This window comes from Equus caballus, chromosome 10, assembly GCF_041296265.1.
Source record: "Equus caballus isolate H_3958 breed thoroughbred chromosome 10, TB-T2T, whole genome shotgun sequence".
Classification (NCBI taxonomy): Eukaryota; Metazoa; Chordata; class Mammalia; order Perissodactyla; family Equidae; genus Equus; species Equus caballus.
In genome coordinates, this window is record NC_091693.1 from 58,034,945 (window position 1) to 58,050,102 (window position 15,158).

The 15,158-nt window shown below is 38.7% G+C and overlaps 1 protein-coding gene across 8 annotated transcripts in view; it reads right to left on the reverse strand.

Annotated features, from left to right (window-relative positions):
• The window catches only part of USP45 (ubiquitin specific peptidase 45), a 65,599-nt gene extending 53,893 nt beyond the window's left edge, over positions 1 to 11,706 (reverse strand). For 3 of the 8 annotated variants that reach the window (XR_011422109.1, XR_011422110.1, XM_023650850.2), the window contains exons 1-4: positions 11,623 to 11,693; positions 7,831 to 7,940; positions 3,957 to 4,129; positions 2,672 to 2,775 (exon numbers count right to left, since the gene is read on the reverse strand). Coding sequence is in view for 3 of the 8 variants with exons in the window: in XM_023650850.2 (XP_023506618.1) it covers positions 2,672 to 2,775; positions 3,957 to 4,129; positions 7,831 to 7,930 (377 nt within the window). In the remaining 5 variants the exon portion in view is untranslated. Of the gene's footprint in view, positions 1 to 2,671; positions 2,776 to 3,956; positions 4,130 to 7,830; positions 7,941 to 11,622 lie in introns of all 8 variants that reach the window. The other 5 variants (XM_001503881.6, XM_070223594.1, XM_070223596.1 and 2 more) reach the window with 5 other exon arrangements.
• Between the last annotated feature and the right edge of the window lie 3,452 nt (positions 11,707 to 15,158).

Genomic DNA, 15,158 nt, shown 5'->3' on the forward strand with positions numbered 1-15,158 from the left:
GTCCTGGGATCAATGGCTGTAAAGTAGGTTTGGGTTCCTTTTCTAAATAGCACTCAAAATTCAGTCAAATATTTACTGAGTGCCCACTCTACCACTTGCACACAGAAATACACAGATACATAGATAAATCTGTGAAAGAAACGAGTCCAAGAAAACACTCCCCAAACATCTTTTCCAATAGACCATGATGGAATTTAAACAATTTACAGTTACCAGACTTGCATTATAATAGATGCTCAATATTTACTGATGTAACTATCACCAAAAATAATAAAAATACAATTGCTCATTTGCAAAATACTGAAATGCCAAGAAATTTTTACTGACATTGCAATTTAATTTTTACTTGTTATAAAATATACTGTACAACTTTAAGAGTACAAAAAGAAAACAAAAATAAAAGCCTCATGATGGCAATGAATATGGAGAAAAGAGGACAGTTCAAGATAACTTAATTCTACTTGTTTCCATTAGGAAAAAGCCAAAAAATTTCATTGAGCATTTACTACATGCTAGGCACTGTTCTAAGGGCTTTACATGCATGTTCTCGTTTAATTCCTCACAATAATCAAAAAAGTATTATCATTTAAAAAATAAACAGCTTTAGAGAAGTATAGTTCCTTTTACAGATGAGAAACTGACACACAGGAGGGCTCACAAATCAGTAATGTATTACGAGTACAGGGGAAATGTTTAACCTTCTTTCAACAAACTTTTGAGAACTTTAAAAGCACTCATGTATATGTTAACTTTAAGTGTTAAATCAGTGCCTCTTCGCAGTTAGTGTCCGAACTAGTTAGGCATAAGACTCACCTATGGAAATTAAAGCTACAGAACCCTGACCTACTAGGGGACCACTGGCACCTGTGGGTTTTTCAAATTCCACCTGTGAGAATCTGACGTGAAGTCAGAAGAAACCACTGTGCATACTCATCTGTTAAAGCAGGATTAAATCCACCATCTAGCAACACTTCGTCAGCGATGATTACATTATCAAATCTACAATACGTCTTTCTTTTTTAGGTTTTTCACGTTTTTCTTTAGTTTGGGCTGGCCTTCTCTTTAATCCAAACCACTGAAGTTTTCTACTGAAATTGTTAAACTTTTTAAGGTTTAAGAATTGGATGGGAAGAAGAAAATAGCCACAACCTTTAAATTTCTATAAATGCATATGACAAACTTGAATTTCTTCCTTTTAAGAGGAAAGTAATTCTACAGACCTCCAAATGTAACTTATTTTCATTGTAATATAAATCTAATACATCTACTACAAAACTCAATAAATTCATCTTTGTAACTATATAACTATGAAAGAAAAATTATACAATTAAATATAAAAACAAAATTACAAAATCAATTAAGTTAAAACTAACAAGACTAATTTATGATGCTAGCTAAGGCTTTTTTGCTGAAGTTCAATCATGATTCATATCACAGTTATGGTCCTAAGAGCTACACAGAAGTTCCAACACACATTCACTGGAGATGAGCCTGTCCTACCAGGTAACACTCAATGCTCCCACCACCTTTTCTATTTCAGTAGTCCTCAAACTGTGGTCCCTAGACCAGCAGCATTGGCAACACCTGGGAACTTGTTAGAAATGCAAATTCCTAGGCTTAACCCCAGAACTACTACATCAGAATCTCTAGGCCTGGGATCCAGCAATCTATTTTAACAAGCCCTCCTGGTGATTCTGATGCTCCCCATAGTTTGAGATCAGTGCTCTCTTCAGACTACAGAGAAATGTTCATTGAGCTGCCACACTATGGCATCATACGCTCTCCCTTGGCTTCAATGCATCACTTACCTATTAAATCCCCTCTGTTCTGTCCTCATTCTCCCCAGTACTATTACTTGGGGCCAACAACAACAAAAACACAAATGCAGCAAGCACCCAACCCTGTGGCTGAACTAAATCATAAGATGAGGATATAAACCAAAATATCCTTACATCAATTTTAGACCCCTGAAATGAAAACACAAAGTTAAAATATTTGTCTTTAAAAAAACTTGAAAGCCCCTGAAAATTCCTTCAAGGAACCCTACGAGTCTGTAGATTCCAGTTAGAAAATTTTTGTTGTAAATTACAGAAGGAAAGCTTTTCGATACAATGTCCACTTCCACAACTGAAGCAGTCTGGTATACTGGCAAGACACTAGGGAATCAAAGACTTGCTTTAGTGCCTGGATTTCTACTTTGTAACCACAAAAAGGTAAAGGATACTCAGTGTCCTTATACATAAAATGAGGGAACTGGACCTGGTTCCCGCCCAGGGTGAAGCCGAATTACCTGAGAAGTTTCTACAAACTACATACGCCCAGGCTTTCCCCCTCCCCTGCAGACAATCACCAAACCAGTTGACTGCTTGAAGCTCCCTCCTCCTCCAGAACTCTGGGATTCTGTATTAGCAAGTTCATCATGAAAAATCAACTAGCGAGAATTTTTCTTTATTGTACAAAGAAAATATTAAAGAAAAGTAGAGGGATGACTGAATTTTTATTTAAATTATATATTCAAGTGTAACGTTAATTTTCTTAAATTATCCCATAGGTTGTGTTCAGGCTAAAAATCGTAGGCTGGTATAACATCTTTAAATATTTTACCTTGTAAAGCTCGAAGAAAAAGAGATTTTTTTGTTGCGGACACCAGTCCTAACAAAATCTAACTTACCATATAGTCCATGTGCTCAGATTAATTATAATACAATGAAGCTCCGTTCTCTGACTCTTGAAGTGCTTCAATGAATGCTGGCTTTCTGAGCTTTGACCACATCCCTAGAGATGAGCAGAATGTTATTTGTATGACTTACGTATAAGTTTGTTTCATATTATTTAAATCGTAACTCAAACTTACACTGAAAAAGTTTTGTTTTTCATTTCAAGTAGGAGGGAAAAGTTTCAGAAAGAAATATAGATTCTCAGTGAATTCAATTTCTTGAAAAAGAAGCTAACTTGGTTTTTGTTATACAGTGTTTACCTAAAACAATCATGAGCCAAGTTCATCTCCCTCTCATTTAAAAATGCACACAAGGTCTGTCGGGAGCATGGCAGGACACTGAGCATCCTCCTGGCCGGCACTGCCCCTCCCCCATCCACACATTTCCTATACTGTACACACCTCCACCCAACCCACGAGAACTGGCGAGACTCAGCCCAGCCACAGTAATTTCCCTCTCCACATGAGGAAAGACATGAGATGCAATTCCAGTCCACGTGACGTGAGGGGTAGTCTAATGGATGTTTCTGGGAAAGTTTTACACATTTTAAAAAAGAACACAGGGGAGGGATGTACTTTTTGTCCTCTTTCTGAACTTTGGGGACTGCTGTGTGATACATAATGCATGAAACATCTTTGGCCATCCTGAAATCATGACATTGAGGATGGCACAGCAGAAAAATGGAAGAAACCTCAGTTTTTAATGTTGTTTCCATTGAATTAATTAATTCTGAAGTGGCCCGACTTCCGGACTTTCTACACACGACAATAAAGGTTCCTCTTATTTTAAAAAAATGTGTATACTTTTGATTTTATTTAAAAATTCCTTTATTATAGGTATCAATAGCTTCTAAGCTGTTCAGAGAAATTATTTTGCAAAAATAAAAGAAGAAGAAGAATCCTTTTTCAGAGAGAGAGAAATGAATCTAAAAAGATGAAAAAAACTAGGATCCATTTCCTAAGTAAACACAAATCGGTAAAGGCAGGTCCAGATATGAGAACTACTGTAAATAGGCTGGAGTCCCTTTCAAAGTATTTATAAACCAGTCATGGTTACTTTCTGAACATAACACACCTTTTACTTTACTTTAAACATTTCTAATCTCAGGCTTGGAGAGCTCTGTCTAAACATGAAATAAATTTATCTTGAGTTCTAAGCATTACCCATAGTCCAACTCACAGTAGGCATTTAAGGAAAATATTCAAGACAGACTCACACATAAAAAAACACTTTTCTCACCTGAAAACCACACTTGAGGCACAACCAGACATCAGTAAGAAGCACTGGCTGTCCATCATAGAATCTTCTTTCTTTTAAACATTCTGAGCAAACTGACCACAGATTCTCAGCTATTGCTCTTTTCACATGATTCACGCTGACAGCAAGATTTACATGTTGGCAAGTGAAACCTACTGAATAAGACAAAACAACATTTGAACATTTTCTTTGCTAAACCAAAGTGCTACCATCAGTAAGCAAAAGTCAACAATAACATTAAAATGCTGTAACTAAAAAGCACAGACATTCAAAAATCAAAACTCAAAAGGATACATACTGCACGATTCCATTTATAAAACATTTGTGAAATAACACAGTTATGGAGGTGGAGAACAAATTAGTGGTTGCCAGGGGCTATGGATGGGGAGCAGGGGGTGTGGCTATAAACGGGTAGCACTCAGACGGTGATGTACAGTCAAGTACCCTGACTGTGGTGGTTATAGAAAGCTCACATGTAACAAAACTGCACAGAGCTACACACACACGAGTGCACGTATTTCTGGTGAAATCTGAATGAGCTCTAAGGATGGTACTAATGTCAGTTTCTTGGGTTTGATATTGTACTACAGAAATACAAGACGTTAAATCAGGAGAGGTTGGGTGAAGGGTGAATGAGACCTCCTTGTATATAATTTGTACTTTCCTGTGAATCTAAAATTAGTTCAAAAATAAAAAATTTAGTAAATAAAATAAAGGATATTATTTACTGAGCAGCTACTCCTATGTGTCAAGCATTTTGAATGTATTTCCATTAAGATACACACGTAAAATCTTTTCACATCGACTGGCTCTGCTATGATGCTGTTTTCATCATTGTCGGGAGGAAGGAGAGAGAAGAACAAAAAATAGCATAATTTACAGGAACAAGAATTCTCAGAACTCTCCTTAATGAATATTTCCAAATACCAACCATTTTGCATGGTCTTTAATTATTTTTTATAACAGATTCCCATTGTGTGGAGACAAATGGCCAAAATGAGCAAATTGTTTTTGATTCTTCAAATAACCATATTCTTCTTCCGAGGGCACAATGACACTTCCATTTCTCCCAAATACCTGAACACTTCAATTTCTCCACCTCAAATATCCCAAACACCAAACCTGTAACTACCTGCCAAAATCAAACGACAAAGAGACTGAGTAACCTGAAGAGGGAAACAGGAGTGTTTACATTTCAACCTTCTCCACCTCCCTTTCCGAATGCAAAGCACTCCTTTTCACCTACTAGTTAACTAGGGAGAGGCTAAGCATTAGTTTCATTTCATCCTGAAGACTAAGACTATGATTCTGACAAGTTATTTATAGTAAAATATAATTTCAACAAAAATAATATGTAAGTCTGATGGAAGATTAAAACTTCTAATTTTACACCATGAATAAGTTAAAAGAATAGTCATAAAAGGACTCATTCTGAAGTCCTACATTTGAAAAGCAAGGATGCAAGCCATTAAAGAAAGAGCTGTTCAGGGGAAGACTGATAAATGACTACGCAGGTACAGGACCGAGAAATGGCTTACCAAATGTCACTGCTTTGTTGGAGTTTTTATATTTTAAAATTCTGAGGGGAAAATCATTCCACACACCTTCTACCGTTTCTGGGGTAGGATCTGGCCAGGGTACAACTTAACCATTCTCTGATTCTATAATTCAGACTTATAAAACTGAAACTGTTAATAAATTCAGAGATAAGTGAACTCAAGATAAAAAGGTCCCAAGCCCCTAAATGAAATCTACTAGCTTTTAAATGTCTCAACCACGTAGACTTTTTATAAGTATAAGTAAATTAAAAGTTTGAAGTTTACCTACAAGAGCTAACCAGAGTTTAAGCAGTATTCACGATGTTTTTTTTGGGGGGGGGAGGAATGTAAAACAATTTCCTTCTGTGTTAATAAGTAAATTTTGGCAGTTTTCTGGAACTTGTTTAAGCATGTAACTGTCTAAATTTCATCTGACAAATACATCCTGTAGAGAGTCCTGAAGAAAAGTATAAAAATGTACTAAAGTCCATAGTTGCTTCACATTAACAAATCAAAAACAATAAAAATCTCCATGTTTTCCATTTAAATACTAACAAAAAATTTACAAGGAGGTCTTAAAGTTTACAAATAGGGACATAAAATCAACACTTCCCCTTTTCTCCTCCCAGAAATTATCTAAGAGCAACAAGAACAGGAAACAAAAATACAAAGTTCATTTTCAGAGAAACCAGGAAACAGCTAAAGCCCCAAGTCACAAACGAAGTGGAAGGGCTCCCACCTCAAAGCAGCGGAGATCAAACAGGGGAGCCCACAGAAGGAGACAGAGAGAACATGCAGCTATAGATGCCACAGGGAACAACATGTGCTTCGCAGTCATGGAACAAAACCTAAGTCTCTGTGCTCAATCGGCTACAGCGGCAGGAGCTCCCCTCCATCCAATTTTGTTTTGAGAAGAAGTAAAAGAAGGGAATTTCTCATTCACTGAGGGAGAAACAAAAAAGCAAGCCATGTTTGCAGGAAACAGTCTCGTCTCTGTCACACTTGAGAAGAGAGACTTTGGATTCTGAAAAACCCCAGAGCTGTATAATCCTGTTGGTTGGAAATAAGTAAGGGCTAAATGAGCTCAAACTCAAAACTCCACTTAGGGCTCAAGAGTGCTCTGGTCCTCCTGCTTCCACAAATATTCTACAACTAACTGGCCCAAGAAAAGCAACCCGACATCAAAGAAGGAGTAATCAGGGGCTGGCCTGGTGGCCGAGTGGTTAAGTTTGCGCGCTCCGCTGCAGGCGGCCCAGTGTTTCGTTGGTTCGAATCCTGGGTGTGGACATGGCACTGCTCAGCAAACTACGCTGAGGCAGCATCCCACATGCCACAACTAGAAGGACCCACAACAAAAAATATACAACTATGTACCAGGGGGCTTTGGGGAGAAAAAGGAAACAATAAAATCTTTAAAAAAAAAAAAAAAGAAGGAGTAATCAAAGTCGCAAATTCTATGCTGTTAATATAAGCAAAAGGAAGGAGGGAAAAGGAAAAACAAATGGCACAGCAGTCACTGCCATGAAATAAAAGCACAAAACAGAAGCATTAAGTGGCAAAACAGTAGGAGGTGACCGGCAGAGTCCAGCAAAGAAGTGGAAGAAAAAAATAATAAAACCACAAAAATGAAGGCAAAGCAAAAAGAGCGTAAGGTGAAACAGACACTGCTGAAAAGACAGTAAAGGATAAAAATGAAAACAGCAAGCAAAATGAAAAGGAAATAGGAGTTTTAGAGGACTTGAGAAAAAATGATAACTATGGAAGACAGGCAAAGGCGAGTTAACATAAGAATAATCAGAATCCCTGAAAAAACCATATAACAAAATAGAACAAATATTTAAAGGTATAATTCACACTTCCTTCAATACAGCAATCTAGCTATCCTGAAAATATCCAAGTTAAAAACACTTAAAAATGGAAATAATATATTGAAAATATCTTTTTAAATGGCGAGTTGAACTGGTAAGAAAATAAGGAAAATTCTCAGAGGCCAAAATGGAAGGCAAGAGGCTAAAGAGAAAAGCAAGCCCTGAAGCCGGCAGCTCCCCAGGGTCATCTGCCAATCTCAGTGGCCGGCAGGCTTGGTTTTAACAGGTCATGAGAAACAGAACAACGAGGATGCCAATTCTAAGTTACTTTATAAACTAAACAAAGTCTCACTAAAAATACCACTAGGATTTTTTTGGAACTAGACAAGCTGATTTTCAAGTTCATGCAGAAAATGGTGAAAAATAAAGAGCATAAGATTTATTAATTAAAAACATATATTGTCATTTCTTTTCTGCAACGCTGTTGGGATGACAGACATCACAATTTACCAGCAATGTCATCTGAAGAGTCTTCATCATGAGGTAGCGTAGGCCTTTTACTTCTTTTGGCTTTCTCAGGTAAAGCTTTGGATGGCTCCTTCACCCGCATCTGTTATTTACTGAAAAGGTTGGGGGAAAAAAATGAATACACTTTAAGCCTCAAAATTAAAATTTTAATACATATTAACATTGAAATGACTTCAATTTTAATTGGTCTAGTAAATCAATGGAGGAAGAAGAGAAGAACATTAGCTGAAACCAAAGAAATCTTTATTAAACTAATATACAAATGGCACATTACATTTGACTTTTACCAACTACTCCTTAGATATCTGATGTCTAGATGAACGAAAAAACTAAAGTTTGCCTAATGGAGTAAGTGCTGCTTCTGGTTCATGTGCTCCCCTAGCTAGGAAATAGTAGGATCTCGAAAAGTCACAATGGACCAGGGATGGAAGCCATGTGCCAAGCACAGTAGAGCCACCCCACCCGTGCTATATGACCTCGCCCTGCACTACTGAAAGAGAAATAAATTTCTATCTTTTTAAGCTATTGCATTTCTTTGCAGGTTTTTTCCCACTTTTTTATTATGAAAAATTTCAAACTTTCACAAAGGTTAAAGAACGTATAATGACTACCTATATACTACCTAGATTCCACATCTAGAACATTTTGCTATATTTGTTCTATCTAAATAACAATGTATACATAGACATTTATATACACATGTATATGGGTATGTTTGTTTTTGCTGAACTATTTGAAAGTAAGTTGCAGAGAGCACGTATCTTTTAAGAATAAGGACATTCTCCTGTGTAATCACATCTAAGAAAAGTAACAATAACTCCCTAACATCATCTCATATCCCATCACATTCTAATTTCTTCAGCTGACCCAAAAGTGCCTTCTATACTTGATTTTGAATCAGGATGGATTCAATCAAGGTTTTTACTTTATATTGGTTACGTCACTTTAGTATCTTTTAATCTTTACCCTTTCTTCCCATCTTGTACAGTAGCTTAGCCTAAATCCTATCTAATATCATCCTGTTCCATGGCTAAAGTACACTGTAATTTTCATGGTTATTTGTTTATTTGCTAATAATTTATTGATCAAGGTGGAAGAATCTTTCAATTCAATAATAAATTCTGAATCTTGATTTAGTCATACCATTTTCCACATAAGGGAGCTTCTGAGTTTGCCATCTTAAGGGCCATTTCTTTAAGTTCAAGGGTCATGGGTAATGAACTAAACTGCAGTTGAGGCCTTCGGGGTTACAGAGATGCACAAGGTCTCGAGTTCCTTGACCATTTTATTTCTCACTGTCTTCTCCCTCCAAACTTCCTCACCCACTTACCCCTACAGTTCCACCTTGCAAAATCACTAATTCAAGTATTCTATCCTCTGATCACAACTGTGAGTTCTTCCTACTTGCTTGATCAGCCACTCCTGTTTTCCTTTAGTGCCCAGGCTGACAAGAGGCTGCATCTCCACAAGTGCTTCCAGGATCACTACTGCAGGGCAGGGAGAAGGGGAAGTGGCACATGGAGTGCTGGTTCTTCAAGCTTCACTTAGAAGTGACACCTGTCACGTCTGCTCGTATTTGTACTAGCCAAAGCAAGTCATATGGCCAGATTTAACTTCGAGTAGACATGGGGGATTGGTGTACAAAGACTGCAACCTTATCATGTACCCAGAAAGAAGAGAGTATGTGTGCACAGCCTTAATGCTGCCGTATCATGCCTCTAACAGAACCCCAATCCAAGATGCACCGAATTAACCATGGATATCCACTTCCAAATAGGCTGGAGAAAGTCTCGTAAGAGAGCAGATTGGGTCCACTAAATTTATAATCACAATCTCAAATGGATCAAGACACCCCATTATCTTCTTACCTCCCGGTCAGCTGACCTACTCCTCACACAGCCACAGGAAACCTTTTTCACTCTCCCAAACCTCCCACGCCCCCATCTCCCAGTCCTCCAAATATAAGCTAGCCTTCTACTTTATTGAGAGAAAAGAGACATACTTAGATGGCAAATCTGATCTTTCCATGCGAACTTACAAAATTACCTCAAACTATTTTAACTTGATGTTCTGAAAAGAGATAGACATAACTAATAGAATCCAGGAAAAACGGCCCATGAGAAACTGTTGATATTTTCTCCCTGACTGCACAGAAATTCTTGATAAAGATGAGCATTAACACATAGATAGTGCTGGCAGAATAACAAAAAGAACCAGGTATTTGACCTGCAATTTGTAAAAGACTTGTGCCTTTTTTCAAAAACAATGACTCCAACTTAACTCAGCAATGTGGAGTCAATTTCCAGGGACTCTGCTGACATGCAGTAAGTCTAAACACACAGAATCATTTTGGACAGTAACCCACCACCTAGCAATCACTTATCTGGACAGTTTTCTTTTTCAATTCCCCTTTAAGGCCAAAAAGGACAAAATAACAGTCCAATTATTAGAGCTTCAAATACTTTCTATCATCAATATTGTGTCTAGGGGGTTCCAAGACCAGTTTACATTTGGAGATTCATCAGGACTCAGCATATAGTTCTACTCCGTGGCTAACGTTTATCACAGCAATGTAGTATGGACATAGAGCCTGACCATAATGGACAAAGAAACAGGCAAACCATGGAGGAACCCATACCCAGGCTTCCTTATATTCTCTCCCTCCCAGGAGGGGTCACATAGAGCACACTCTTCCCCCAATAAGGAAAATCCAGCAATGTCTGTGCGACCTTTCTGCCCAGGGAAGCCCATTAGACTCCCAGGCCCAGGATTTTGATGTCGGCTGGTAACTTTGGTATAAACAATATTGTTCCCAGATGCCAAACAAAGGTTAACCTTGCAAACTGACCTTTCTAAGGATAGCAGTCTCAGACCCCATGTGAACCCTTTTCAGCACAAATAAGTTCTGGTCATTTTTCTCACGTGGTTTCCCAAACAAAACTTTTCCATTTTCAACTTCAGCATTACTCTACCATGTCTTTTCTCTAACGCAGGATGTGCAACTAAGTTGCTTGGAAATGTTTAATTTTTTTTAAACATACTATGCAAACAAAAGCCCATATTCTCAAAAAAGAAAAAGTATTTTTCTCCTACTCTTGGACTCCTGAGAATTATTTTCGGCGGAGGTAGGAGAGGGACACAACTCTCCTTGTAAACGCCGGGCTCAAAAAGATGAACAGCACTTACATACTTTTGCTGTGCCTGACGCTCGGTTCTAAGCACTTTAAAGACACCAACTCACTTAATCCTCAAACCGTCTTATGAGACAGGTTACTATTATTTTCCCCACTTTACCCTTGAAGAAACTGAGACACACAGAGGTTAAGTGACTTGCAGAGGTCCCGGAGCCAGTGAGTGGTGGATGGGGATTGGGACCTCCAAAGCACCTAAAAGTACGCGATGCTGCCAGAACACGCTTCCTTCCGTCACTGACAAAAACATCCAAAGGTTCGGAAGAGAAAACGAGTTGCAAGGAGACAGCACCAGAGGGTGTCGGGCCGCCGCGCCTCGGTCACGATGAGGCGGACCCGGGCCCCTCCCCGGCGTCCCCTTTCCCGCCGCGACAACCCCGGCTCCTCCCGCCGCCGATCAGGCACCGGGCCGCCCCGGTCGCGCTCACGCGGCCCTCGGTGAGCGCCCGGCGCCCCCAGGGATCGGGAAGGCGAGGGGGCGTAGGGAGCCTCTCTCCCTGGTTTGTCACGCCACAAGGGGCCAGGCTCGCGGTAACGAAGCAGGAGACTCTGCGGCGACCCCAGCAGCGAACCCCCGACTCACCCCGCCGGGCCGGGCCGGGCCGGGCCGCCGCGTCTACAACCAGAAGCGACTGCGCCTGCGCGGCCGTCCCGGGGCGGCATGGGCGGGGCCTCGTGGCCCGCCCCCAAGTCCTGGCGGGTTCAGGACCACCCCCCGCGGGGCCGCGCTCCTGGGAGTGGGGCGTGGACGGGGCGGGGCCGGCCCGCGGCGCGCCTGCGTTATCTACTTTGGCAGATCTGGATAGGCCCCTGCTCGTGTTAGAATGATAGCAATGGACTCCAAATTGGATCCGAGGAGTGGCCTGGAGTGCGCAGCTCAGGTCTTCCCAGAGTCGAGATTAAGTCCCACTTGTTGCTGGGCGCCTGGCGGGACAGCTTCCCACTTTCCTCCCTTTCCCCACACTCAATAAAGTCACATCTGGTGTTCATCATGTATTACCTTTCATTTTTTCAATACTGTTGTCTTACTTGTCGTTCTCACTTCCTTACTAGATAGGAAATTTCTTGACCTACACCTATACCTCTTCGAAGCTCAATTATCTGTTAAACTGGTCTTCACGTTGCAAATGTTCAGTGAAAGCAGTTGATTTGAGAATATTTTGTTTGATGAGATCGCAAGCAACACTAGTTACGGATAAGCGCTGCAAGTGGTGCGATGTTTCACAACTCTTCAGCCAGCGGACAGGTGTGACCCTATGGATAGACCCCTGGATTACGAGTCAAAAGATATCAATTACTTTTACAGTAAACAGTGTATCTTAAAAAATACAGGATAAAAATTTAAAAGAGATATATATATAGCCTACAGCTTAGCAAAGTATTCCATACATTTCCTGGCAGAACAATGATGGTAAAATTAAGACATTTAGCATTATTTGAAATATATACACAGCTGATCGTAAGCAAATTTGTATTTTCATTTGATATTTTGTCAAATGTTTTTGCAATAATATTAAACATTAAACATTAAATAATATTAAAAATATACATACTGGATACCATTTAAAAATTATTTCCTTCCTTTGAAGAATCCATCAAATAGTAAATTTTACTTTCAATTAAGTGAAAAGATAAAAAATTTGAAGAATATCAGAAATAAAAACTTAGTGCTAGACAGTTTTCCCTAACTTAAGCCAGGTTTTGCAATGGACATTGCCATCTCTGGAGATTTTGTTCATGCTAAGGGTACATCTGCTGGAAATGAAGATAGCGCCGGAATTTTGTCATTTTCAAGAAAAATTTCAGCATTGTATGGTAGTTTGCATGGTTCCTAAATTTTTTTTTATGAGGAAGAGAACCTAAATTTCCATATTCTAATTCAATCCTCTCCTTTTTTTTTTTTACCATAAATTGGATTCCAATATGTGATACATTTAAAAAAAAAAACCTTTTACTGCAATACAACTTAGTATGCAAGTTATTTAGATTTGCTCAAGTTTGCATGTCTTTTTTCTTTGCACATGCAATATGAATTTGTACCATATTCTCATATGATTACGTTTTGCTAAAAGGGAACACAGATTAGATTACAGTCTACATTCTATTCTATAGCTTGATTTTTTTGCTTCGTACGCCTTGGACATACCTCCACATTAGCCTCATTCTCTTCACTAGTTGTTTAGGACTGGCGTGAATGGATGTATCCTTTTTTCCCAATCAGTCCCCTGTTTGTGTGGCATTTATCTCTGCGTACCTGTGCAAATATTTTCAGCAGATGGACTATTACCAGTGGAAATGCCGAGTCAACAGACATTCATTTTAAATTTTGATAGAAAGTCTTTTGAAAAAAAGTTGCATGAAAGGCAATATATTTCCTAATTCTTCATTTGATTTCTCTAATATCTGGGGGCTTAAAGTGGATTTAGAAAGAAATGGGATAGGTCTCCTCTTTCCAATTGCCTTTCACTGGCATTATGGCAAAAAATAAAATGAGTTGTTTGAGAATTAATGATTCCTATCAACTCAGCACTAGTAGAACTTCCCCAGAGGAGTTAAACTATTTCTCTCCCTTTGGTCCCACTGTAAGCCTTGCTGACTCTCTCTGAAGGAAGAACTTGGACGCTTGTCCAAGGAGCAGTGATGAAGACTCTCTTTCGACAAGGTCTTTTTTGCTCTAAGGACTCTCAAATTAACCAAGTTTGGCATTGTGCTAGGTATGGGAGGACACAGTCGTCTTTTCAGAAAAAGGAAAAATCCCACAGAAACATATCTCTCAAGCACTTAGTCATGAACATTGGAAAAAGAATTGTTTAGTAACACACGCTCTTGCAAAAGTGTAAATCAGATTAAATGTGATTCATTGAGGCTAAGTATGTTGTCTGCATATGAGTGTCCATACTACCTGTGGTTCATGAGGCATATTCTGAACAGTTTGGGGATGCCATGGAGACTACAGGAATCTACAATATATAATGACATCTTAGTTCAAAGTTAATCTACAAAAGAAATTACACAGAGATGTGGTTAAGCTCCACATGATTTGGAAAAACAGTTGTAAGTAATGTCATTGATATGGAAATCTGAAGTGATTTTATTAAATTATGGAAAACTGCTTAATGAAATTTTTCCTTGGACACATACTTTAATAATGCCATTTAGAAATTAATTTTTAATTTTTCACTGTGAATCAATATGTGGTTGAATACAGCTTTCATTATACTTGGGAACTAAGTCAAGAATAAATTAAAAACAAGGTAATAAGAAACTTTATGTGGTAGGCTGAATAATGCCCTCCAAAAAAGATGTTCTAATTCTCAGAACCTGGGAATATGATACCTTACATGGCAAAAGGACTTTGCAGATATGATTAAATTAAGGATCTTAAGATAGAGAGATTATCCTGAATTATCCGAGCGGTCCCAATGTAGCCACAAAAGTCCTTATAAAAGGAAGATGGAAGGGTCAGAGAAAGAGAAGGAGATATGACAACAGAAGCAGAAGTCAGAGTTGGAGAAAGCTTTCAAGATACTAAACTGCTCGCTCTGAAGATGGGGAAAACGGCCGCTAGCCAAGGAATGCAGGCAGCCTCTAGTAGACGCAAAAGGTAAGTAAAGAAATTCTCCCATAGAGCCTTCAAAAGGAACACAGGCTTGCTGACACCTTAATTCTAGCCAAGTGAGACTTCTGACCTACAGAACTGTACATAATAAACTTGTACTGTTTTAAACCACTAAATTTGTGGTAATTTGTTACAGTAGCAATTGGAATCCAACATATTTTATAAAATAGTTGGACCTAACCCTGACAAAGCTATCATCGTATACACAAATATCAAGTTGAGGAGAAAAGATGAAAGCACGAGATTATCTTAATGCTGACATCAACTGAACCAGCTACTGAAGTTAAGAGCAAGTCAGAAAAACGTCCATGTAGTTTGCCTTAATCCAATCTGAGAATCCTCTTATAAAGTAAATTAGAGAAATGTATTTACTTTAAATCTTTAAATATTGTATTTGGTATATATTCTACTTTCCACTTTTAAACTTTGTCTCTCCATGAAAAAATAATAAAACCAAAAAGGCAAGCCCAGCCCTTAGTTTCTTTCCAAATGATTTTGCT